This window comes from Chinchilla lanigera, unplaced genomic scaffold, assembly GCF_000276665.1.
Source record: "Chinchilla lanigera isolate Chin_1 unplaced genomic scaffold, ChiLan1.0 scaffold00023, whole genome shotgun sequence".
Classification (NCBI taxonomy): domain Eukaryota; kingdom Metazoa; phylum Chordata; class Mammalia; order Rodentia; family Chinchillidae; genus Chinchilla; species Chinchilla lanigera.
Genome location: NW_004955424.1, coordinates 10,900,537 through 10,927,028, shown reverse-complemented (window position 1 = coordinate 10,927,028; position 26,492 = coordinate 10,900,537). Strand labels below are relative to the sequence as shown.

At 49.2% G+C, this 26,492-nt stretch overlaps 1 protein-coding gene across 1 annotated transcript in view; it reads left to right on the top strand.

The window, feature by feature from the left end:
* Hk2 (hexokinase 2) overlaps positions 1-26,492 on the top strand; it is a 68,498-nt gene that overhangs the window by 38,997 nt on the left and 3,009 nt on the right. The window contains exons 3-17 of the mRNA XM_005385474.2: positions 4,258-4,406; positions 8,668-8,787; positions 9,333-9,428; positions 10,101-10,200; positions 10,418-10,601; positions 13,050-13,205; positions 14,412-14,645; positions 15,845-16,149; positions 17,404-17,552; positions 17,796-17,915; positions 20,963-21,058; positions 21,465-21,564; positions 21,656-21,839; positions 22,905-23,060; positions 24,292-24,525. Coding sequence (XP_005385531.1) covers positions 4,258-4,406; positions 8,668-8,787; positions 9,333-9,428; positions 10,101-10,200; positions 10,418-10,601; positions 13,050-13,205; positions 14,412-14,645; positions 15,845-16,149; positions 17,404-17,552; positions 17,796-17,915; positions 20,963-21,058; positions 21,465-21,564; positions 21,656-21,839; positions 22,905-23,060; positions 24,292-24,525 — 2,383 coding nt within the window. The remainder of the gene's footprint in view (positions 1-4,257; positions 4,407-8,667; positions 8,788-9,332; positions 9,429-10,100; positions 10,201-10,417; positions 10,602-13,049; positions 13,206-14,411; positions 14,646-15,844; positions 16,150-17,403; positions 17,553-17,795; positions 17,916-20,962; positions 21,059-21,464; positions 21,565-21,655; positions 21,840-22,904; positions 23,061-24,291; positions 24,526-26,492) is intronic.

Sequence of the window (26,492 nt, the reverse complement as noted above, 5' to 3'; positions counted from 1 at the left end):
CTTTGGCTAAAGTAGTACAATCAGCAATAACAATAGCATAAAACGTGACAAACTGGTAACTCTTAATTTGCTGCCTTTAACTGTATGAACTAGGTTTGTACATCAAAATTTGGTTGTACAACAAAATTTAAAATACTTCATAACATTTTATACAGTAAATATGCCCTCAGTATGGTGATTTTTACCCTTAGTGAAGAAAATTTAGGAGTTGGGGGCAAGTAGAGGAATAGAAAAAGAGGAAGAGATTAGAAGCAAGGCTGGAGGACAAGGGAAGATTATGCAAACTTTGAAAAAGTGGTGAAGAAGACAGGGAAGAGAAGGAAGAAATAAAAACAAGAACAGAAAACAAAGAAAAGCAAAACAGTGTTCACATTCATCTAAAAAGAGTAACAATCAGAAAAAAACAAGAAAAGAGGAAAAAAGTCTACTTCTAGGCAGCATGTCTCTGTCACTGGTAGACAGAAGTGGGCAGACAGAGTTCAGATTCCTGTTGATTAATCCCAACAAGTCAGCTGTAGAGTCACATCGGGGTAATGGATGACCTCAGCAAACCTGCACCTTTAGTTCCACTGAAGTTCAGGCTGATTTCTGGCTGTGATGCTGGAACCCAGTTTGTTCAGCCTGCAATACTCTGTGTGCCTTCTGCTGGCTTGAACTTATCCGCCTGCTGGTTTGAGCTCAGATCCTTGACCTCCTGCTGACTTGAACTCAGTTCTGCCTCACCCTGACATGGGGAGCCACTAGATGGAGCCAGCCTGCAGCTGCTCTGAGTTCCTAGGTCAGTCGGCCCCTCTCCAAGATGGCCCCTGGCCAACTGCCAGCTCCTGGGGGATGTCTGAACCCAAATAACTCACCAGCCACTGCAGTCCACTGTGTCCACCGTTTCATTTCACTGGTGTGTTTTTCCATCAAGGCCTCTGGGGTCTCCAGTAGTCGCCATGCATCTGCAGGTTTGAGATGCCCTCCTACTCAGTGAGTTAGGGCTAAGGGAGAAAGTGTTGCTTTCCACCTCTTATTTGTTGAGTTCTCTCTCTTCATTCTCCATGCTGGCTTGAATTCTTACTTCAGATCCTTCCTGGGTCCCAGGGACCCACATCCCTCTTTTCTTCCTCATATTGCTATATTCCAGCACCTGGATACCAAATCTCAGAGAGGCTGTTTCTCTGGCATTCACTACTTCACCATATTCCTGGAATTCCTCAAACGTTTTAATAAATGAACTACCAATGGACAAATTAAGCAAGAGATAGTTTCCTCAAAAGTTCCCTTAAATATCAGTTACTTACAGAATGTTTTGTCTGACCTTATGGGGCCCTCTGCTTTTGTCCTTTCTTACGAAGCTTGCCCTTGGTGTATTGTTTTTATGTGCAACAGTCTTTATCCTGCTTTGTTCAGGCCTGCAGATGCATCTGTGCTTCATACCCCATCACATTCTCATATGAATTCTACTCTGGGCTTCTGGAATGTTCTAGAAAGTTCTCAGTGGAGATAGATCTTCAGCTACCAGCAGTAGTAGATACGGTTTGGATCTGCTGAAAACCTAGGTACATAATAAGACTAGAACAATGGTAGTAATACATAATAAGACTAGGATAATGGTAATAATACACAATGTCAAGGACGTTAGGTATTTGTTGATGGCTAACTACAGTGATGGCGAACTTTTTAGAGCTCTCAGTGGTATGAATGGCCCATTGCGGCATGCACGCCATAGGTTTGGCACCACTAGCTTACATTATAAAATGTACCTAAGGGCACATGTACACATTTAACATTTTCCATATTTCATGTAAGCCTCACAACTGCTGGGAGAAGTTGGTATTATGAGCTGTGTTCTACAGGTAGGGTGATATCCTAGAGAGCCCTTTGTGGCCAATGGCACACAGGTAATGAAACAGCTGAGCTGGAAATAATGAGGCCTGCCCATCATCTCTTACCAGCACTTAATCACGGCTTTATGGTGGACTGTCCTACATGTAGATATGGAAACGAGGAAGAGCATCTGTTTATTGCCCTGAGGGATCACATTAAGATTTCTGGATTTATGATGCTGGACCTGCCTCAGCTTCTGGATTCAAGGAGTGTTAGTCCTTGGCTATGGTAGTTGTCATATGTTTGTGGAGCAGGTGCTGGGAAGGAGGGATGTGGAGGGATGTTTGTTCCAGAGGAGCCTGGGATTTCTTTCTGGGAATTTTCAGCAGCCTTTTATTATTAGTCATTTCCCTTCAGTCCAACAGAAAATAGGCAAAACCACATTCCTGGAAGAGCTGTGCCCCTCCAGTGAATCCAGCTGGGCTAGTCTTGGATGAGAACCAACCAGGGCCGGCCTGGCTGCCTCAGTCCCCCGTGTTCACTGATTCAGCAGATTGTGTGTGTCCTGGGCCTCAGAGTGCTGATGAGGCAGTTTGTCTTTGATTTTCCTTTTCATTCCTCATGACCACCGCCACATAGTGTTTCCTAGAATCTGGCTGAGATCCCACTATTAGGGATGTTCAGAACTGGTGTGTCTGGAAAAGTCGCCCATGGCCACGGCAGGAGTGAGTCCCCCCAGATGGGTTGGCATTGCTTCAGTGAGCAAGCTCCTTTGCCGAGTGGGGCTGCCTCCAGATACCAGGCAGGGAATGGAAAATCAGTGCTCCTCGGGAGGAATGCTGAAGTCACTGGAGCTGATTCCAGTGGCTTTTCTTGGGCAGATTTTTGTAGTATCCCTTGCTGTTTGGGCCTGGGAGACTCAGGTGTAGATGTAGGGCAACATTTGTTGGATAGACAGCCTGGATCACACTTACTGAGTGTGTCTTGAGCTTCTGATACAGTGCTAGCTGCTTATGGCCCTTTAGATTATCTTTTACTCCACAACAGCCCTGTGAGATCTGATGATCCTGTTTTAGAGAGGAGGCAGTTGAGACTTAGGCCCCAGGAGCTTGTTTCTGCTGCAAGAGGATTCTCACATAGGTAATAAGGGCTCCATATCCATTCTGCCATTGTCACCTGGCAGCTGGCTATGTGTGCAAGTGGGTCCTGTGGAGTCTCCAGGGGATGAGGTCTCCTCCAGGTTTCCTCTCTGCACTCTAGGGACTGGATAGTATTGTCATGGAGATGACAAGATGTGGCTTTTCTTAGGACCAAAGGGCGAATGATGCTGGGGAGACCTGGACCCAGAATAAGCCCTTTGGTTTATTTAGTCAGAGCCTATGCCTGGGTTTCCCATCTGTTGTGCATTATTTCAGGGGCAGGCCTTGTTTGGGAGAGGGGCTGAGAGCTAATATGTCCCTAGGTGAATCCCCTGGGAAGTTCTTGTGTCTTTCAAGGTGTTCCGGCAGCACTAGCAGTTGAGGCTGTGGTGTGGGCGAGCCGCCTCTTCTCCTGGCCTTTGCCCGCCCACCCGCTCGCTTGCCACTCACAGCCCTGTCTGGGCTCCGCGCCTCTTCAGCACTTTCATTCTGTGCCATACAATGGGACACTTCCCTATAGCTGACCGCATTATTGTCCCACATCTGGATGTTTCCTGTCTGCACTGCTTATTTCCTGGCGGGAAGGAACTCTGCCTTCCTGGTGTCTCTCTGTGGAGCTTTTGAGGGGTCCCTCACAGCTCTGTGACTCAAGTGGAGCAGCCAAGGGGCCCAAAACTTATCCTACACCCGGGGTCGGCATCCTCTTCCTGTCTAGTAAGCCTGAGGTCCTTGGGGCAGCGGGCTTTATTTGGTAGGCCGCTGAATTTACAGCCAGTTGGATCCCACTTCATTCCATCACGCGAGCCTTGCATGCTGTTGCAGGACATCACCGTCATAGTAGGAAAATATTACAAGTCAATTTCGGACTGGAGTCACAGTTTGGTAGCAGGTCTGGGGCCGACAGACTTGCAGAGCACCGGGCTTGCTGGAGCCCAGGAGCTCTATGAGGACTTGCTGAAGGTGCTGATGACCTAGTCTTGTGAGGGGGTGAGTGCCCCATTGTTGGATGAGAAACTGTCCTGTTGTTGATGTGAATTGGAGAAGAAACATAAAAGTGCTTAGCATTAATAAAACCAAATATAAATGTGTTAAAAAAAGTAAAATCCATTAGTCACCTTGTTTCACCATAGATGGCCATTGCTTTTGGAGGGACTCAAGGTTAAGTGACTTGTGTGTGTGTAAGTACTGGGAATCTAACTCAGGACCTCACACTTGGGACTGAAGGTTTTAAGTCCTGATTTGTTTCTGGGAAGCAGCTTGATCTTGTCTTTCCTAAAACTTACAGTGGTCTTTCCTTTATCTACAGAACATGGAGAGTTCCTGGCCCTGGACCTTGGAGGGACCAATTTCCGTGTGCTCTGGGTGAAAGTCACAGATAACGGGCTCCAGAAGGTTGAGATGGAGAACCAGATCTATGCCATCCCGGAGGACATCATGCGAGGCAGCGGCACTCAGGTGGGACCCTTTTCTCAGGAAAGCTCCTGCCAGCCACCAACACCTGTCTGGGGATGTTCTTTCTACACCTTCTCCCTCTGCTCTTGGCCCATGGAAAGATAATCATCAAGACATCCCTGGATACTAGCACAGGTGGAGGGACCCATGTCGGATGGACCTCTGGCTTTCCCTATTGGATTTTATACCTATTGATTACTCAATTGTAAAAGGAACAAGTAGAGGAGAAACACTGATATAAGATGCCTCATGGCTCTCAGGGCTTGGGAGAAGTGAAGCCTTCTGTTTTCTATTTGCTGTTCCTTCCACCGACCAGGTCACCTGAGCAGATCAAGGGAGGGCGATAGTTTTTGGTCCTTTGTCTTTGGGGCTGGCTTGAGGGTGAGCCTGCTTTCTCGGTTTTATTGCTGGGGTTGAAGGAGGCTGTGTCCCAGGACAGTGTTACATGGCTTTAGTCCACTGTCTGGAGGGACACAGAGGAGTGAGGCCCTTCTTCCACTGTCTCCCCCATGTCTGGCAGAACCTAGGTTTATCCATCTGTAAAGAGGGAGATGGCAGAGCCTAGGCTGTGGTGAGGGTTAGAGGAGAAGGTGCATGCTCAGTACATTGCACAGGGCCTGGCCCATCACCCGGCACTCTCACTGCTTTTCCTGAGGAGGTTTTGTCTGTTCATCTAGTTGTTTCTTCATGTTCCACTTCTTGTCTCTGTTGCTGGTCATTCCCCATCATGGAGGATGTGATGACTTTTCCCACTGCCTCTACCTCCATGCTGGGTCCCAACACCCGATCACAAATATTTGAGAACCAAGTAAACAAGACAAAACCAAAAGGTTTCTCTGTGAGTGTGGAAAAGACTCGCAACACGATGATGGCACGTTGGGTAGACCTTTTCCTCATTTCCGTCGCCTCCTGTCCACTCCTCAGCAACACGAAGGACGCAGGCACCTCGCAGCCTCTGCAGCAGGCGTTCTCCCCAGAGCCGGCCAGTGGCCGTGGACAGCACATGTGGGTCTCTGGTAACCCAGAGAGGGAATTCAGTTCAGACATTCAAGATCAGAGTAAAGTTCTTGGAAAAACTTACTTTAAAATCTCTTAAACCACCTAGTTAGGGGTTATAGAGAAAGGTAATTCTATTCTTAATACATTAAATAGACAAAATGTTGTGGCTCAAATTTTTAAAATAGAATAAAAGATGTAAAAAAATAAAAACCATGATGCCTATCTGGAAGAAACAATAATATCACTATTGGGATATTAGAAGGGTTTCGAATAAGTGAGAAAAATGCTATACAAAAATGAAACAAAACTAGAAGATAATATACAAAGGTGTCTGTCACCTTGAGGAAGAGAAATAATGCTATGTGCCTCAAAACAAAACGTTTAGAACAAAACTGGAAAAAAATTCAAAGGAGCTACTTAGTGATATAATTACTGGTACTATTTTTCATATATGTATATAATTTCTCCCCTTTTTGGATATTAGTTATAAGTATTTTAATTAAAGGAAAACATGAACTTAAAAATGTGATTTAGTTAAAACCAAGACCAAAACCAAGTCCCAAACTTGCAAAAGGCTCTTGAACTGAGAACCTGGGTGTTGGGCATGGTGGCTCCTGGGTAAACCTGTCGTCTGGCACACTGATTTCCTCTGCAGAGCAGTGGGCCACAAACCTGAAGTGCAGCCACTTAAGATTTTTAAGGTGTGTCTTTTTTTTTTTGAGATAGGGTCTTGCTGTGCTGTTCAGGCTGGCCTTGAACTCACTTTGTAGCCTAGGCTGTTCTCAAACTCTCAACGATCCTCCTGCCTCAGCCTCCTGAGTGCTGGGATTACAGGCGTGTGCCACCATGCCCGGCTAAGGTGTGTCTTTTATGAAGGGGAGTGGGCAGATTCTCAGACCAGCAAGGAAAAAGAAACGTTTATAACTTCATAAAATGATGCCTTTTGAGCCTTTTTATGACAGGAAGTTATTAGCTCTTTTTCCCAGCATCTTATCCTTGGGTCTTCAGCTCACAGAGAGACAGCCTTTCAGTTCTAGGAAGCAGATGGTCTCTTCTTCCCCAGTTTTAAAAAGGTATAAGTTCTTTGAACCTAGCACTGGCAAAGGGAAGTTCAGGCAATGATAGACCTGCTCACTATCTGTCTTGTGCAGCATGGTAGCTGCCAGCCACCTGTGACACTGAGCATTTGAAATGTGGCTAGTTTGATGGAAAAGCTGAATTTTAATTTTTAACATTCTGCTGGGCATAGTAATGCACCTTGTTTTCTCAGTGGCTTAGGAGGTTGAGACAGGAGGATCATAAATTCAAGGCCAGCCTGGGAAACTTGGCTAGATCTGTCTTTTTAAAAATGCTGGGGATGTAGATTAGTAGGAAGGCTTTTGGGTTCAATCCGAGTACTGTAAACAAATAAATGAATTAAAATAGTCACAGATGGCTAGTGGCTAGTCTGTGGTCTGAGGCAGTTATAGAGCTTCTTTCTTGCCTTTTTTTTTCCTCTGCCCCTCCCTTTGGAGTGCAGCTAGAGAGGGAACAGGGGTCAGGGCTGGTGGGGGGAAGCTGTCTTGCTTATCTGTCTTCTGAGGGTGCTTCCTTTTTCAGCGATTGCTTTATTTCTTTGCACACCTTCTGCAACTTCCTTCTGTTTTGTAGTAGAAGTTTGACTAGCGAATCAAGAAGTTGCTATGTGTTTGTTTAATATATAAATATATCCCTCAGTTTGTCTTTAGCTTCTTAACAAAAGACTAGAGCTTACTGAATAGCGCTCTGGAAGCCCTATTTACATATTAAAATTTGTCGGAGGAGTTGGCCCATGTGGGTGCGTGGCCCCTTTTGGTCAGAGAGCCCTGCCTTAGTGCAGCCTTGAGGATGTGTTATTTTGGAGGTCGAAGGTTCTGGTTGCTGTGGTTAACTTTGCAGGGGATCAGATAGAGGAACAGAATCTGAGGCTGGAGCTCAGTTAAAGCTGGCCACCGTCCACACTGGGCTGGCCCTGTCCCCCTGGACCCCTCCCCCTGACCATACCCCAGGCATCTGGTGCCAGTGGGCCTGTCGCCTCCCTCCCTCCACCTTCTATTTCCTGTGTAAATGCAAATGAGGTCCTGTGGTTCATACCTTGTCAGATCACCTAGAGGGCTTGTTAACAGATTGCTCAGCCTCCCAGAGTTTCTGATACCGAAGCTTGGGGGAGGGGCGTGATGTACATTTTTAACCTAGTCCCAGGTGATGGTGTTCATGGTGTCCAGGATTACCACTTTGGGAATCTTTCGTAGAATCAACTTCTTTCTGGAAAGGAAAAGATAACTTGTCTTCTGTTCCTCACTGCTCTCCCCGCCTTTGAGATATTGCCACCTGGTCAACCTGCTCCTTGGAATCTGCTCAGGCAGCCTCCTTGGCCTCTGATTACTTTCTGCACCAGATGCCCCTTCTCTCAGCTTCTTTGCACCTGGAGAGGCACCGATTTCTCCCTCAGGGTGTTGACTAAGCAAAAGGAAGCCTGGGGGCTGTGGCCTCCCAGACTGATATGAAGCCTGGCTTATTGTGAACAAGTTTCTCTGAGGCTGAGGAGCTTTTTAGGTCCTGCTCAGCATGGCCACAGTTGTAAGGTTCCCCACCCACAAAACACTTCTGCAGGGCTCTTCCTAGAACACTGGTCTCCTTCGTGAAACGAGAAGAAAAAAATAAATAAAAGAGAACTTGAATTGTCTCCAGGGCATTCATTTTATAGAATGGAGAACTAGAAAAGTTGCTTATTTTTGTTAAGTCTGTTCAAAGAATGGGAACAGAGAAAGACTTCTTTCTCCCCTGATCATGAGAGACAGGGATGCTGAAATGCTTCTTGGCAGTGAGATGGGATTTCCTTCCTGTAGGATAATCAGCCGGGCCTCTGTGTGCTCCGTTCTCAGGGCCGCCAAGTGTGCTCCGTTCTCAGGGCCTGCACTGACTTTCTGATAACTTTGGTTGTGATTCCCCCTGCCTCACAGGGTGACTTTGAGAAGAGCCTGGATAAATGGTTTACCTGGAAGATACCATGTAATGAGTATTAACTAGTGTTAAGCCCTCCTGTGTACTGACTCATTTAATCCTTTGGTAGCTCAGCAAGCAGGTTCAGTTATCATTCCCATTTTATAGATGACCAGATGAAGACTTCAGAGGAAAAGATAAGGATCTGGCACAAATAGTTTCTTTCAGAGTTCAGTGTCCCTACTCTTGTAACCTCTGTGCTATCCCGCCTCCCCACTCATCATCCTGTGTCATGTATCCTTAGCTGTTTGACCACATTGCTGAATGCCTGGCCAACTTCATGGATAAGCTACAAATCAAAGACAAGAAGCTCCCGCTGGGCTTTACCTTCTCCTTCCCTTGCCACCAGACTAAACTAGATGAGGTAAGAGGGTTCCCAATGCATCACTCTCAGGGCTGGGAGGACTGGGGAGGGCTCCAGAGCTACCTGCTTCGGGGGTATTAGTGGCAGCACCAAAGGGTTGGACAGGCAGTGTTTCATTATGCACAGTTGATAGTTCTAGGGTGTGTGTGTGTAGGTGGGGGGTGTGAGGACATATGGGGTGTGCCCTTGTTACTCTCCACACACTTTTAGGAATTCTTCTGACCTTAAATACTATAAGAAAGACCCTTGTAAGAAGGCTGCCTGGCAGTTGACAGTGTGAAAGTGTGAATCTCTTATGTTGGCAGTTCATACCCTGCTTTTTTCCCTTCTTAGGGGCAGTGAATCATGAATGAGCCATTCATTTCATCTCTTTTCCTGGTCCCAAGCCTGGGTTTCTCCTTCCTAGGCTAGTCAAGAGGCAGTCTATAAATTCATTCGTGACCTTAGCCCGGTGGCAGACGTCCCTGCTAATGAAGACTGTTGGAGGAATGTGGTCTGGGGTTTAGTTGTGGGGATTCAGTATTTATTCCTTGGTCCTTTTCTAGAGTTTCCTGGTCTCATGGACCAAGGGATTCAAATCCAGTGGAGTGGAAGGCAAAGACATTGTGACTTTGATCCGGAAGGCCATCCAACGGAGAGGGGTGAGTGGGGGCAGGAGCTTGGGGTCTGCAGGTCCTGTTGGGTCCACTGTGAAGGCTTCCGCTGTCTGTCCTCACACTCAACTTGAGAAGGTTTTGGGAAGTTGCTTCTTCCCTGCTGTGCTGTGTTTACTCGGGCATTTTGTCTGTAAGCACACGCCTTTGAGGTTCTGAGATTTGCACGATGGAGGGTAATCTTAACCTTAGTGCAAGAAAAAGCCTTCACTTTTTAGCCATGAAGAAAGAAGACTTGGCTGTCAAGTTGGTATGACGCTGAGATGAAGGGGGAATAGGGCAGAGAGGACAGCGTGAAAGTCTGCCATAGGAAGGATTATGGGGAGGGAGAAGGAGAGAAAAGAAAAAAGAGGAAGAAAAGAAGTGAAGGAAGAGAAGAAAGAGAAAACAACGTGAGTCCTTAGTCAGTGATGTCTACAAACTAGACCGCAAAGATGTTTTCAGGAAAATTGTCCTCCATAATGGAGACAACTGGCGGGAGTTGCTGCTGTTTTTGACGGAGCCTGGGCCCAGATTTCCAGCTCTAATCTTCTTTAGCTCCTCATTGAGCTGATAAAGGGGCACGCCTGTTACACGTGAGCTGCGTGTTTCATTCTTAGTGTCTCCATCTTCACATCCATGTCCTTCCTGTGACAGTGTGCCCTCCCTTTGCTCCCACAGGACTTTGATATTGACATTGTGGCCGTGGTGAATGACACGGTGGGGACCATGATGACCTGTGGTTATGATGACCAGAACTGTGAGATTGGTCTCATTGTGGGTGAGTGAGCTCACAGTGTGACGGCGGGCGCAGTCCAGTGTCTCGTGCTTAGGGGTGTGGACTATAGAGGGCAGAATATGTCTAGAATATGCCTGGATATTTCCTTGTTCTTCACATTTGACGACTATGGTGCAGTCACTTCGGAGGGGAAGAAGAGGGCGATGAGGCAGGGGAGGACGATGGAAGTAAGTGTTGACTGGTCCCTTGCTCTGGTCAGGCACTGGCAGCAATGCCTGCTACATGGAGGAGATGCGCCACATCGACATGGTAGAAGGCGACGAGGGGCGGATGTGTATCAACATGGAGTGGGGGGCCTTTGGAGACGATGGCGCACTCAATGACATCCGCACTGAGTTTGACCAAGAGATCGACATGGGCTCCCTGAACCCTGGGAAGCAATTGTGAGTGTCCTTTTCTGTACGTGTGATGCGGGGAGGGCTGGGAGGCTGTGGTTGGGGCTGGCGAGGGCCAGGGGCTTGTTTTCATGTTTTCTTTATAATCTTAACATCGTCTGCGAAAGGTTAGCAAGGTAGCACTGATTAGGGGAAATGTTTGTGACTGTAAATCTCTGACATGGCTCTGAAATCAATAAAGTAGATAAACTAGATCATCCTTCAGGCGGTCACTTTAGAAGGTCATGTTCTAAGTGTGTGACTCTTGTCTTTGTTTCTACCTTGTATTTTAACTTTTCCATAGAACCTGGGAGCAACATAGAAAAGTCATATCTAGACAGTCAAGACGAGAGTCCCTGGAAGCCCCTTTGCTAGCTGCCACCCCACCAGTGCCCACAGAGTCCCAGGGCCTCCTGCCCCAGAAGCACGCTAACCAAGACCTGTGGAAAAGCTGGCAAAGGAGCCTTTTTGGCTTCTGCCTTGGGCCTTGACCCAACCGTGTCCAGGGGTGGATCGGAGGAGGGGCCCTGGCATTCTGCACCCTGAGCACTGTACACTCCAGCCTGATCAGACTTGGTTTTTTGTTACTTTTGATTCTTGCACAACATCATTTCATTTTCATGTTTGCCAAACGTTCCTATTGAGGAGCTTGAAACAGGAATGCTGCAAGTGCTGAAGACAGTTGCAAAACACTTGGAGCATGCAGCACCTCTGTGGTCCTCTTAGTGCTGTGATCATTTTCGGAAAGCTTTTAGGGCAGATCTCTGCTTGAAGAGGGAAACCAGATCGGCACCGGGTAGCCCATTTGTTTACCGGAGAGCCCTTGTCTCCTCAGTGCAGGGTTTCTTTCGGTCTCAAGTTTCCCTTACATGTTGGAATGTGAGTCTACGTACTTGAACTTTCTTGGGAACATACCGGTTGTGTCTTCCATGGGTGATGAGAGGTTTATGAGCTGAGAAGTCACTCAGTGTCTGCCTCCATTAGTGAGACACGCCCTTGTCATTCTGAGGAGCCATGTGTCCTTTGAAGTGTCGAGGGAAAACTGCCAGCCAGTTGGCAACACACCTCTGGCCTTTCCATCCATAAGACAAAAGGTTGAAAGGACGTATTCCAAACTGTTCGCCGTGGTAGCCCTGAAATCACGATAGTGTCACACAATGGGGCCCTCTGACTCTAGGGTCCTTTCAGGGAAAAGGATACCGAAGCAGGCATGTGAATTCTTTACTGTGGAGGCCAAGCTGCTGCCCTGGCAGTGCCTGTGTTGGTGCTTTGCATTTCTCACGCACCCTGAGCTCAAGGCAAGGCTGCCACCTCTCCCTTAGCTCCAACCCCACCATACCTGGCTTTGGGCCTAGAGCAAGTATCTTTCTGGGGCATGGGTTTCCTGTCTGGTAGGTGACGTCAGAATCCTTTCTACTCTGCTGCTCAGGGCTCTCCGTTACTATAGCCCACCCTGATTAGTCCTGGCAGGCCCCAGGTGCCACTCTCTAAGAGCCAGGTTCTTTCTGAGGGACCTTCTTTGCCCAAAAGAAAATCACCAGGCCTTGCTTTCCTGTCACATAATCCTAGCCAAAAAGACCGATTTCTAAAGAAAACAGTGTCACCTAGTGTTGGAAAACTAGATTACTCCAGCTGCCTTCTCAGTTTGAGGGGTGCCCTCCGCCTCTCCGCTTGTCACCTACCTGCTCAGAAACTTTTAGTGCACTTACCCCTAGATTCCTGAGCTCTGTCCCAGCCTACTCTTGTGACCTTTCCCCTTCCCCGAGTCCCAGGTTGTTTTCACAGGAACCCACAAATGCCCTGGAGGGAGAGTATAGCATGAGTTGATGAGTGGCTAGGACTATGCCCTGCATTTAATCAGACTGACATTTTTTTCTCTTGAAAAAAATATATTGGGGCTCTACATAAGATTTTATTTTTGAAAATCGTTTTCTTTCTTTTTTTTCTTTTGTCTTTTTGAGACAGGGTTTCGCTATGCAGTTCAGGCTGGCCTTGAGCTCACTTTGTAGCCCAGGGTGGCCTCAAACTCACAAGGATCTTCCTGCCTCAGCCTCCTGAGTGCTGGGATTACAGACGTGTGCCACCACACCTGGCTGGCCTTAAACTCATGGCAATCCTCCTGCCTCAGCCTCCCAAGTGCTGGGATTATAGGAATGCACCACCACATCCAGCAAAAATCATTTTCTTCCTGGAGAAGAATTTGTAAAACTCCCTTTCCTAGACAAACCTTACTTTACCTACAACCCAGCTTGTCCTAGAATGTCCCCTGGATGTTTCCTTTGGCTGCTGAGGGTGGGGCTGTCACATGAAGGACAGCCCCAGCCCCACATCTGATTTCTTGACAGTGCCACATAAGCTAATCCCTAACCATACAACGGCCTCTAGAATGCGCGCCAGTGTCGCGTGTGTCCCAGGAAGGCTGTGTGTGTGCTGACCGGCCATTGTGTCTCCCCGCAGGTTCGAGAAGATGATCAGCGGGATGTACATGGGGGAGCTGGTGAGGCTTATCCTGGTGAAGATGGCCAAGGAGGAGCTGCTCTTCCAGGGCAATCTCAGCTCAGGCCTCCTCACCACAGGCAGCTTCGAGACCAAAGACGTTTCGGATATTGAAGAGTAAGCTCCCGGGGCCACCGCCTCTGTGCTCACTCGGGCTCTGGATGCGGGGACAGGTGTTTGGGGAGTAAGGAAGACGCCCCTGGCTCTACCCTTTACACAGGGCCACAGAGGGCCTCACAGGTGGACAGGTGGGCCTGTTGCTGCTCTCCACTTCCCGGGCTCCGCGCTTGTTGATGTTGAGAGTGAGACTGAAATGAATCGGTGTACTGGGGACGGCTCCCAAGCACAAGGAGGGCCTCCCACTGGGTTGAATGCGGAAGGCATCAAAGAAGGCTTGTTTAATGGTTCGCTTGTTTCTGCCTCCAGTTCCTTCCCCTGAAGCTCAGACAGCTCATTTCTCATTGGCTGTTCTCCAAAAGGACTATCGTAGGCAGGCATGGTGGCACCCACCTGTCATCCCAGCACTCTGGGAGGCCGAGGCAGGAAGGTTGCCAGTTCAAGCACCACCTGGGCAACTTAGCTACCTAAAGAGACTGTGTCTCAGAATTAAAAAAACAAAAAAGAGCTGAGGGTGTAACTAAGTGCAAAGGCCCTGGGTTCAAGTCCCAGTACCAAAAATCAAAACAAAAGGACTCCATCCTGACACCTGCTTCCTAACACAAAATAGGTCCTTAGATGCCCAGAGATAGGCCCACCCATTCACAGCTCATCAGCGGCAGGAGTGAGGTCCCATTTTTATTTTTCAGGAAACAGTATCGCAAGAACCTAGCTGTCTGTTCTTGAGATTTCCTCTTGTAGATAGAGGAGGTCCTGTCTTTTCAGGGGCCACATGTAGAGAGGACGTGGCTGCAGAACCAAAGGGCGCAGTGAATAAGGTTTAAAGGGTTTTGTTGTAAGTGGAAACCCCAAAGGAGCTGTGCGTTCCTGCTGCTGCGCCCCAGGAGAAGCTTTTTCGCGCTAGCTAGGCATTGCCTGCTCTGGGAACGGGGCTCAGGCCGGACACCAGCCCTTCGCCAGCAGCTGGAGCGAAAACAGCTGGAGGTGCGAGGCAAGCCCACACAGAGAGAGAGACAGAGAGAGGTGGTCTGGGAGAGAAGCCTCAGGTGGCTGTTTGATCCCCATCCGGGTCCTGCTCCTGCCCCACCCACACAGCTGTGAAAAGCGATTCTGCGCGCCCCGGGAGGTGGAGTTTTCTGTGAGGCTTCCTTGCCAGTCCACAGTGGCCACGCACTTGCCCACAGCCCCGTTTCTCTGTTTCCCCAGGGAGAAGGACGGCCTCCAGAAGGCCCGCCAGGTCCTGATACGGCTGGGAATAGATCCCCTGCAGGAGGACTGCGTGGCCACCCGCCGCGTCTGCCAGATCGTGTCCATGCGCTCCGCCAGCCTGTGCGCGGCCACGCTGGTCGCCGTGCTGCGGCGCCTCAAGGAAAACAAGGGCGAGGATCGGCTGCGCTCCACCGTCGGGGTCGATGGCTCTGTCTACAAGAAACACCCTCAGTGAGTCAGCGTCCCCGGCCTGGGGGTGATGGAGGCCCGGAGCACCTGGGACTGGTGACTCCATGAGCTAGTTCCAGTATGCGCTCCATGGGGTCCAGGGCCGGCAGGGGGGAGCTGGGAGCTGTCATGCCTGGTGCGAGCAGGGGTGACTTCTGCTCAGAGCTCCCCTGGCTGCTGGGTGCTCTCCCTGCCACCGTCTTCCTTAGGAGTTATTCTTTCACTGTTTACTCTTGCATGACCCTTAGTGGTTCCTGCAGACGCTGTGTCCTCCACTTCTGTAGTGGGTTACTTACTCTCTGGCCGACTTAGGTATTAAATTGATCCCCTATTTAGATCCTTGCCATTGTATATACCCAAATGCTCAAATTTCAGTTGAGACCTGAAGACACCTCTTGATTGCGCTCCCATTTTCCCATCATTTTCTCTTAATGTGAGTGCCAGCTCAGTACACCTTTATTAACTGAATGGATTACTGCGAAAGCTGTCACCTGGAGGTTGCTAGTCGTCTAGCCCAGCGCCTCAAGATCTTCAGTGTATACATGAATCATATGGGGATCTTGCTGGGGGCTGATTCTGGGTCAAAAGATCTGGAATGAGCCGGATTCTCTAACACTCCTCAGTGAGGAGCTGCCATAGACCACACATGCGTAGTGAGACCCTGGCTCAAAGCGGCCACCACCCGGAGAGCTTTTTGCTGAATGTGCCCGATACGCTCAGCTCTTTGGACCCCTTGGGAATCTTTGGCAGAAACAGGCCAGAAGAAGGGCATTGTTGTTCTTAGTGTCTTTCCCAGGCAGCATCAAATGAAAGGAATGATAGACATGAAAAGTACAGCGGCACCAGAGCACCTGATTCCTTTGGGCCGCCCCAGCAGAGGTTGACTATAGCTTACTGAGCAGAGGAACTGGTGTGCAGCCCCGCTTGATGAGGAAGAGGAGGTCTTGTGTGACTGCATACAGGGGACACTGGCTTGTTAGAGGCTCCTTTCCCAGTGGGATAAACTCAGGCAGGGCTGAATGCCTGAGTTTCTGCATGCTGACTCCTAATTTATGAGAAGGGAGAAAGGACGTTGAGGATAGCATCTGCTCGCCCCCACAGGGGTCTCCTAGCGTTAGGGCCGAGGCGGTAGCCCCTGGGCAGCCCCTTGTACCACAGCCCTTAACCGTGAACACCTTTCTCACCCTCTTTGGTGGCTGCAGTTTTGCCAAGCACCTTCACAAGGCCGTGCGGAGGCTGGTACCTGACTGCGACGTTCGCTTTCTCCGCTCTGAGGACGGCAGTGGCAAAGGGGCAGCTATGGTGACGGCGGTGGCTTATCGGCTGGCTGACCAACACCGAGCCCGCCAGAACACCCTGGAGCCTCTAAAGCTGAGCTACGAGCAGCTGCTGGAGGTCAAGAGAAGGATGAAGGTCGAAATGGAGCGGGGTCTCAGCAAGGAGACACACAGCATTGCTCCTGTGAAGATGCTGCCCACCTACGTGTGTGCCACCCCCGATGGCACAGGTACGCAGCAGGGCCCTGGCTTGGTGTTGATGCTGAGAGAGATGCTCCCTGAGCAGTAGCCTTGGGTGTTTGAAACAGAATGTATGGCTTCAGCTGTTTTACTTGAAGTGAATGTTAGTGTTCCAATACAGTCGACTGGGGGTTCCTCTGCTAAAATCAAACGGTAATGTTAGCGAGTAGTGACGGAGTGCTCACTGTCTATTAACTCAGTTAGTATTTGTTAACCACTAAAAACTTGAAAGTTAATTTCCTCAATAAACTGCCATGTTTGGCAGAAAACAGACACAGAGAAGTTAACGAACTTGCCCAAGATCATACAGCTGGTCAGTGTCAGAACTGGAATTCAGACTAAGACTTCAGGCTCCAGAACCATCTCTCACAACCATCACACTGGTCTGGGTCATAAGTCTAGAACCTACATTCCATGGGCCAATTTGACTTATGCCTATGTTTGTAAATAAAGTTTTATTAGTATGCAGCCATGGCTTCCATCTGTACAGTGTTGATAGCTTCATGCTACCCTGCCAAAGTTGAAGGGTTGAAACAGAGTCTACCTGACCGACAAAGTTTGAAATGTTTCCTGTTTGCCCTTTACCCAAAAAGATTTTTGACCTGTCACAGAGGTCTTGTAACCTAAAAAACTCAAAGTCTTTTGCCATTTCAGAAGAAATGATTGATAAGCAGGTGACTGTAGCAGGGCTAGTGAGTTCCAGAGGATTAAACTGGAATTTGATTCTTGCTCAACTTTTTCTAGCACTGTAGCCCTGAGCAAGTGACTTTGCCCATGCAGCCGGATCTTGGTCACCCATGGGAGGAATGAGATGCCTCCTTCCCAGAATTGCCTAAGGGTTGGATGAGGAGTGTTCGTGAGGTTTTTGGCACATTGACATCTCAGATTTCTTTAAAGAGCTATACTCTGCTGCCCTCTCTATTCTAGAGTCTAACTTAGGGTAACATTTGATTTGACACAATGGTGTATTTAGATAGTTTTAAGCAGTGTGTCAGGATTCCCCATGTTCTGCAGAGCTCGTTGTGATTTTTGGGCCCCCACCACATGGACTCCTTTGAGGACCACCAGCGGCCTACAGGGATATGACCTGGGTATCTTTATTTTCTTCCCCATTAGGGGGTCTCATATTCCATTCCCCTGTGAGGAATGGGGAGGTGTAGGGAGACACCTCTTCAGGGTAAGGAGCATGAACTCTGTTACTCTCTACCACCTCAACTTCTTGTTTTCCTGGGTTGGCTTTCCAGAGAAAGGGGACTTCCTGGCCTTGGACCTTGGAGGCACCAATTTCCGGGTCCTGCTGGTTCGTGTGCGGAATGGGAAGCGGCGAGGAGTGGAGATGCATAACAAGATCTACTCCATCCCGCAGGAGGTCATGCACGGCACCGGGGAGGAGGTGAGGCAAGCTCCACTCTAGGAGGGCCTGGGAGACTTTTTGCTTTCCTAGATGGCACTGTCTGCTCAGCCACGGCCCAAGGAGGCTCATTTGGGCCCAGGATGCCAGTCGGGTTTCTCCCTGGGTCTGGGACTGAGATTGGATTTCTTCTGGGTAGGAACCTTGTGCTTGGGCTCAGGCTCTGCTGGAGGCAGCCTGCGCTGGCCAGGGCGCTTCTCTCAGCACCCCAACCTGTCCTTGCAGCTCTTTGACCACATTGTCCAGTGCATCGCCGACTTCCTGGAGTACATGGGGATGAAGGGCGTGTCCTTGCCGCTGGGTTTCACCTTCTCCTTCCCGTGCCAGCAGAACAGCCTGGATGAGGTAACACCACCCCCCAGCACTCTCCGGGGGCTTTTATAACATGAGTGAGCCCAGGTTCGGAACTGGGGAGAAAGCTGAGCTGAGAGGAGGGAAAGAAGGGCCTGAGTGACCACTGGGAGGGGAGCTTCCTGGTGGGGATGAGTTAATCGAGCGGGTGGAAGTTAAGCAGGTTAGCTTGGCTGTAGTAGTCGCTCGGACAATAATAACAACCATGATCAAAACCAAGACAGCACTCAAAGATTTTAAGCACATTGTGTCACGTGCTGTGCTGGCTTCCCATGTGCATGATCTCGTTTAATCTTCACAGCAGCCCTATAAGATATGTGTGTGTATGTCCATATTGTCTGGATGCGGATGTGTAGGCCAGGGCTGTACAGGGATATGCTTTGTTCTTCGGAATCCGTGACACATCCAGGTTGATAAAACGCCAAGCTGATGGGCATGAAGCACTGAGCAAGTGCTAGAGGCACCGTGCAGGGGGGTGGCGGTGAGCACACGGCTTCCTGGCAAGTTGTGGCCTCTCAGGAAAGGAGCTAGGTGTACGGACACTGGGTCCTCACGGCTGGCAAGCTGTGCTGCCTTGCTCCTTGTTATGGCTCAGGGCATTTTTGTTGTCTCCCGTAGTGGAAGCTCTGGCTCTCCTCTGGTCCCACCTTTGCTTCCCATCCTCCTTCAACTTGCCTTGGATGGATGAAGCAGATTGGTGCAGGTCTGGGGCTCACAGATGTTCTCCCCAAGAGGTAGAGGACTACTAGGCAGTGCTCTGGCCTGGGCTGTTGACTTAGGCCTCAGCATACAGTTATTTGAGCAGTTGCTCCTCCCTCTGTCAGTCATATAGAAGAAGCCCTCGAATGTGCCATAGGTGTACGCTTTGCTGAAGATGCAATTGCCGCTACAGAAGGCAACGTTGCTGCCTTGGGTGCCTTCAGATCAACTGGGCTGATAAAGTAAACTCAGGAAAGTAGGAGCTGCATTTTGGAGCATGTTGGGTGGGATGCCACAGCCCCACGGGCATGGAGTACACACCTGCAGGACACCAGAAGAATGAGGAGTATGCTGAAAAAGTCTGGAGAAAGTTGTTTTGGATAACTTTTCTTTAAAAATAATAATCTTGAGTGGGGATTGAAAAAATAATAATCTCCATGATATAGACAAATATAATAGGAAGATAAAAGCAAAACACTCCAGTATATATATATATATATATATATATATATATATAAGTTTTTTTTTGATCTCTTTGACACAGGGTCTTGCTATGCAGTTTGGGCTGGCCTTGAGCTCACTTTGTAGCCTAGGCTGGTCTTGAACTCATAGCAGTCCTCCTGCCTCAGCCTCCTGAGTGCTGGGATTACAGGTGTGCACCACCATGCCCGGTTCCAGTGTATATTCTTGCAGGCTTTTCCTACTAAATTTCGTTTTAAGCAGATGCTATCTTTTCACATCAACAGATATATGTCCTTTATCTACCTATCAGGTAAACTGGAAGGTGTGTTAATTGTTTCTATCTGGATTGTAAGATCCCAGATCATCTCGCTGGATTTTATTCTGCATTTTCAATTGTTTTGTAAGAAGCACATGTTAGGTCTAGAATCGTGAAAAAGAGGAGCATTGTGGGAGGCAGTTCTGTCTGTTGGCTCAAGTGAGATCATTCTGCTCACCAGGCCTCAGCAGGTGAGGTGCTGAAGAGGCCCAGAGGCCCAGGGGCATCCAGCTGTGCCTTAGTACCACTGGCCATGGGCAAACCTCCTCAGCTGTTGGGACCTGTTTTTGTCTTACTACAAAGATCACTTGAGATGATGTTATTTGAACCTTCTGTAGACTTCATTGTCTGGTGCTGAGAATGGAACTCAGGGCCTCATGCATGCTGGGTAAGCGCCCTGCCACTGAGCTACACCCCCGGCCCTTGTAAACTTCAAAGCGTCAAATACAAACCTTTGCCAGAGAAGAGAAACTAACTTGTAGACAAGAGAGGTGGGTGGAGGAAAACACACCCTTGTCAGGACGTGGGTATTTAAACTAGGGCTTCACAGGGGTGTACTTTGTTCTGCTGAATCTCCCGGGAACACCCGGGTTGATAAAGTGCCAGGCTCGTGGGCACGAACCACCAAAGAAGTCCTGGAGACAGGAGTGGGTGGCAGTGAGCACACAACCTACTGGCGTGTTCTGGCCTCTTGGAAAGGGATCTGGGGATCCCGGTGTGGGTTCCTGTTGACTGCCACAGAATAGAGGGCACCCGAGAGCAAACATCTCAGGTACAGAGCCCCCGGATGCCTGCTCCCCAGGTGGCCCTGTGATATGGTGAAGGACTGCATTACAGACAGGAGCACAGAGGACTCTGGGTGGTGGACAGCTTCCCTCATTGAGAAATGTGGGGTGATGGCAAAGTCTAGACATGCTGTCTGCTATGGTGGGGGCACACATTTACTGAATACTACAGCATCAAAATTAACAGCCACATGATTTTTCTAACGAAGGGCAGGGACAGGGTAAGCTGCTTTGCCCAGGAAAGGAAACAAGTGCATAGGGGCATTTGCTCAGCGCTGCGAGCCCATTCACTGGTGTCTCTATGCCTGGAGGTGAGTCCCGCTCCTGTCTTCAAACTGTAGGTCTCAGGCAAGTTACCTCAGTTCCCCGGTTGCTTGTGAAGTAGTGTGCTTGTGGTAAGTGTTCTACAAGGTGGCTGTGAGGATTAAATGATACAACACATGTGAGTGCTTAGCCCAGTATATGGTGCACAGTAGGTACTCAGTAAATCCAAGTGAGTACCTTAGAAAGAGGTTTAGGTCCCAGCACTCAGGAGGCTGAGGCAGGAGTATATCTGGAGCTCAAGGCCAGCCTGGGCTACGTAGTGAGTTCACAGCTAGCTTGACCTTCATAGCAGCAATACCTTGTCTCCATAAATAAATAAATAAATGGAAAAGAAAAGAAACAAGTTTCCAATGGAACCTGATCTGTGAGGCTGAGGTCTAGAAGCGTAGCCAGGGTCCAGGAATGACCTACGAGGCCTTCTCTGATGTTGTCTCCTGCACGCATGTGATCTTTAGAGCATTCTCCTCAAGTGGACAAAAGGCTTCAAGGCCTCTGGCTGTGAGGGCGAGGACGTGGTCACCCTGCTGAAGGAAGCCATCCACCGGCGAGAGGTAGGAGAGACACAGCGTGAAACCTCCCGCGTCAGTTCCTTCATCTGTGAAACGTGTTCCAAGAGCGGCTGCAGCTTGGAGTTTAGTTGTTTTGGTCGGAGGGAAATTAACTTAGCCATGCAGTGGTCAGATGTCTCCTGTGCTTTAAGCTCTGCTCCGGGCAGCGGGATGTGTGAGTGACCGCTAGGTCTAGTTCGATAAAGAAAAGCCCATGACTCAGTGGGTGTGATCTTACCAGCACAACCAGGGACCAGGTCTCAGAACAGGTGATGCTTGAGCAGAGACTTAGATGGGTAAGCCACAGTGTGGCTTATTTTATATGTACCTAGAAGTCTCCCTTGCAAATGTCTGAAAGCTGAACAGCGGGGTTCATTTGTGGACTAGACATCTGCTTCTGCCCTCTCAGGAGTTTGACCTGGACGTCGTGGCCGTGGTGAATGACACAGTAGGAACTATGATGACCTGTGGCTACGAAGACCCGCACTGTGAAGTTGGCCTCATCGTTGGTAAGGACACCCGCCACCCTTCCCACGCGGGGATGCTCCGCCTCGCCTGGGTGGAAGGCGGGTGTGAGCGAGATGCCCTTGTGATTGGCAGGCACGGGCAGCAACGCCTGCTACATGGAGGAGATGCATAATGTGGAGCTGGTGGACGGAGAAGAGGGGCGGATGTGCGTCAACATGGAGTGGGGGGCCTTCGGGGACAACGGGTGCTTAGATGACTTCCGCACGGAGTTCGATGTGGCTGTGGATGAGCTCTCTCTGAACCCCGGCAAACAGAGGTAGGCACGCAGTTACATGGGCGACACAACCCAGCGCTGGCCTGCAGCCAGTGACCAACTGATCAGAGCCTTCACCGCGGCCTCCAGGGTGCTTGCTGTGTCGAGTTGCTACTGGGTTTCCGCAAAAGGGTTTCTTGTCAGAAATACCCGGAAAATTCTGAATTAGCAAATACGAGCAGCACGCTCCACCTGGAGGCCTTGGAGAACAGGCAGGAGAGCACTGGAACCCAGGTCTTGAGGCTCTGAGGGACAGCACATGGAAAGGGGGCCTCCTGCTGCCCTGGGAGAAGCGCTGCTGGGTTGGCCCACCCAGGAGCCAATCCTTTCATCCTCTCCAGCCGTCGGCACCTGGTACCTTCTACTGCCAGTGTCACAACACCCCCTGTGCAGCGGTGGGGTGGTCTGAGCTGAGAGACTGAGCTCTAGCTGACACTCAGCCCGTTAGGAAGAAGTTATCTGTAGTGTTTCCTAACTGAATTAATTGCGGACCCTAGGCCTACAGAGTGTAGTTTGCAAAACGTTTGTCTACCATGTAGTTCCCAGACTAAAATGCCTCTGGGAAGCGGGCTGCACTCAGGTTAGGTGGGACAGTGACCCATGGTTGACTTTGTGAAAGGCACTATATAGGGCCAAAACATCCTCAAACCATGTCAGTCACCTCCAGCTCCAGTGGCCAGGACGAGGCTCTGCAGCGGGTGCTAGTTACCTGGGTAACGCTGATCGGGTCCAATAGAAAGCACGCTTCCTGCCTGGAAGAGTGACGGGCTAAGACTCAGCAGCCTTCCCTGCCTATGGAGGCTTGGCAGGGTTTGGTGTGTGTTCCTTCTGGAGGAGCTGGAAATAAGCCCTGGAGAAGAAATGAGCCTAGGAGTTGGTGCCAGTCCCAGGGAGCCCTGTGGGCCTCGGGCACTATGGTCAGCTGGTGGATCAGCAAGGGAGGCCACCAGGAAACCTGCCCTAGTGAATCAAATGGCACCTTTCCTACCAAGGGCAGCCTGCTCCCGTCCACTTTGTTTGTCCCACCACCTTCCTGCTTAACCTCCATGAATGTTACTGCAATTGCAGATTTGAGAAAATGATCAGCGGCATGTACCTGGGCGAGATTGTCCGCAACATCCTCATCGACTTCACCAAGCGCGGGCTGCTGTTCCGCGGCCGCATCTCGGAGCGGCTCAAGACAAGGGGAATCTTCGAAACCAAGTTCCTGTCTCAGATTGAGAGGTATGAATTTGGGGGCCGGTGGAACTGTGTCTTCCTTCTTTCTCATGGATGGGTAAGCTGAAGGATTTCTGTAGTGCAAGTGAGCTCAGGTTGTGGCTTAGACAAAGATCAGTTTAGTGGTTAACACATTGGTATGTAGGATTGTCCTGAAAGCTTATGTGAAGCATGGCATGAGGCCTGAAAAGTGATAGTGTTGGGATTTAAAACCAAACATCAAAGTTAGAAAGAAACCTGCTGGTAAGATGTAAGTTGACACACACAGAGGTAGCCAGGCTAACAAAGTGTCTGTGCTCTGCTTGGAGGTCTTTCCTGACTGCTGGTTGCCGTAACGGGACAGCTGGGATTGTGTACAGGTGGGACCAGAGGCATCAGCGAGCCGCAGAACAGCCTGTGAGAGCAACGCCTTGCTTCTCCAGTGCAGTGGCTGAAAAGACGGCTCCAAATTAGAATGGTGAATTTTAGAGCCCTTTAAAAATTAATGCCGTCATTCCTCTCAGGTAATAGAGTAGGGACTTGATATGAATAGACCTCTCGGGCATCTGTGCCCGTGGATAGAGGGTATATTCTCATTTGCGTGGATGTTCATGCGTGAGGAGATGATTCCAGGTTTCTAAAATATTTCACTGTAGTAGCGTTTATTTTCTTCCATTTACCTCTGTATCATAACGAGTGTACAAGCAGGAGGAGAAATAGAGCAGGATTGTAATGCTGGTCAGAAGTGTCTGTGTCCTGCAGATCCACAGACAGCAAGGAGAGAAAGGATAGGAAAGAGTTTTGTGGTTGGAAACTGCCACACGCTGGCATTGCCACTGCCTTATTCCCAAATGAGTGGAATCCACAGTGAGCCTCCTCTGAGTATACAGACAGGGAACTGCCTTATATATATATATATATGTATATATACACACACACTAGGAATCGAACTCAGGACCTTGTGCTTGCCAGGCAGGTGCTTGTGCCACTGAGCTATATTCCTGGCCCTGCTTTTTGTTCTGAATGTCAGTTTTATATGGCAGTGCTACCTTGTGTGGCCATGTCTTTATGTTCTTGTCTCTCTTGGGAGGAGTCAGAAGGGACCCTGGGATGGGCAGTACGCTGAGTTCAGGAACAGGGCCTGCAGGCACCCCAAGAGCCGGACCCCTGAGGAGCCTGTGTTGATAAAGGAACTGGGCCTGAGCGTGGGCCACCACCTCTCCGTGTGACTGACCCCTCCTGTCTCCTTCCTGCCCAGTGACTGCCTAGCCCTGCTGCAGGTCCGCGCCATCCTGCACCACTTGGGGCTCGACAGCACCTGTGACGACAGCATCATTGTCAAGGAGGTGTGCACCGTGGTGGCGCGGCGGGCGGCCCAGCTCTGCGGCGCAGGCATGGCTGCCGTGGTGGACAAGATACGAGAAAACCGCGGGCTGGACACCCTCAAAGTGACAGTGGGTGTGGATGGGACCCTCTACAAGCTGCATCCTCAGTGAGTGCCCGGCCCCAGCTGTTGTCCCCCGCCCCTGCCCCAGCTTTCCTTAGCTTTCCAAAGAGCGTGTTTAACATTTATGGCTGGGAGGTGAGCAATCAGAAGCAGGCTGGGTGACAGCCCCCAGGGTGGGAAGCCTCCTCTGAGCGCCTCCCACACACACCCCCCGTTTTCCCTGCCAGGACAGCTGGGCTCAATCAGTCTCTTGCTTCAGTTTCCCCATGTACCTAAGTATAAATCTCTGCTGTTTAGTTTTACTTATTTTTGAACTTGTGAATTTGTGAATGGAATCGCGTGGCATCTTTCCTGTGACTTTTCTCCACTCGGCATGTATGGTTTTTAAACTGCTTCCTTCCTTCCTCTCCTTTTCCTCTTTCTCCCTTTTTCTTCCTTCTTTCCTTTCCTCCCTCTCTTCCTCTCTTCCTTCAGGGTGGGGTCTCCTATTGCTTCAGCTATCCTCACAGATCCCAGGTTTAAGCAATCTTCCCGCCTCAGCCTCCCAGGTAGCTGGGAGGGACCATAGACATGCATCATCACACTCAGCTTGTATTTATGGTTTTAAGAGGTATCCATATTGAAATGTATAGTTATAGTTCATTAATTTTGGATATCATACCTTAGTATGAGTATGTTGAGGTGACATTTGGATCATTTCTAGATTTTGACTATTGCAAACAGTGCTGCTGTGAATAGTCTGGTAAACATAGACTAGGACTCAAGCAAGGCATTTTTCCTATGGTCTCAAGCAGAGATTTGACAAATAATACCACTGACTGCTTTTATAAATAAAGTTTTATTGGAACGCAGCCACGCTCACATGTTTATGTATTGGCCGTGGCTGCTGCCGCAGGAAGAGTGATTGCCAGAGAGCAGTTAGCCTGCAATGCTGAAAGTATTTGCTGCTTGCTTCTTTGTTAAGAGCTTGCCATCCTTCATGATGGAAATATTAAAATTCATTTTTATTCTATTTTCCTTCTCTACAGATCTTTCTCTTTTCTCTCTCCTGTCATCATTTTGCTTCTCTCTTCTTCCCTCGCTTGTATATGTTTTAAATAATTTATTTGAAAGTTAGGAAGTGCCCCAAACACTCTGGAAGTTTTTCAGCTAGAAATTAAAGGGGTAGAACTGTGCATCGCCTCGCGGCATGCGCAGGATGGAGGAGAGGACAAAGAGCCCTGGGTGGAGCAATGACCTGCACTCTGAAGTTATTTGGAGGAGTTCAGAATCTCTCCCAGGGTCTACACTATAGTGAAAAGAGAGGATCATAGAAGATCCAAGTCCCTCTTCCTTGATGGTCAATATCATTGTGAAAATAGGAGCCTGAGCTCCAGATGTGTGTTGGGAGATGGACTGTGTTAGTCAGCTTTCTGTAGCTGTAATAAAATATCTGAGATAATTAGCCTATGAAAAGGAAAAGCTTTATTTGGAGGTTATGGAGATTTCAAACCATGATTGGTTGGCACTATTGCTTTTTAGCCTGTGAAAAAGCAGGATGTCCCGGCAGGAGTGTGTGGATAAAATTGCATACCTTGTGACTGGAAAGTGAGAAAGAGAAATACGGTGACCTACATACCCCCCCAACTCTTAAATGCTCTATCTCCCCATAGTGCCAAGCTGGGGACCAACCCTTTAACACATGGGCATTTGGGAGACATTCCACATCCAAACTACAGCAGGGGTAGAAACCCAGCTACAGCCCTAGAGCTCCGTGTCCTCGTCACAAGTGGTAGGGCATCCTGACCCCACTGTGTTGGGTTGGTTCCTTTTAAAGTCCCATATGGAAAAAAATCTGATTCCTCTAATGTCCTACAAGTAACCCTACACACCGACCCCTTTTGTCTTCAATTGCATTTTGGAGTAGACTTGGGTCTAATATGAAGCCTGGCACTTGGACAACACAAAACCTCACACGTGGGTATTGCAGCTCCCCCGCAGAGTTTATAAACAGCGAGCCATGTGTGTGGTTT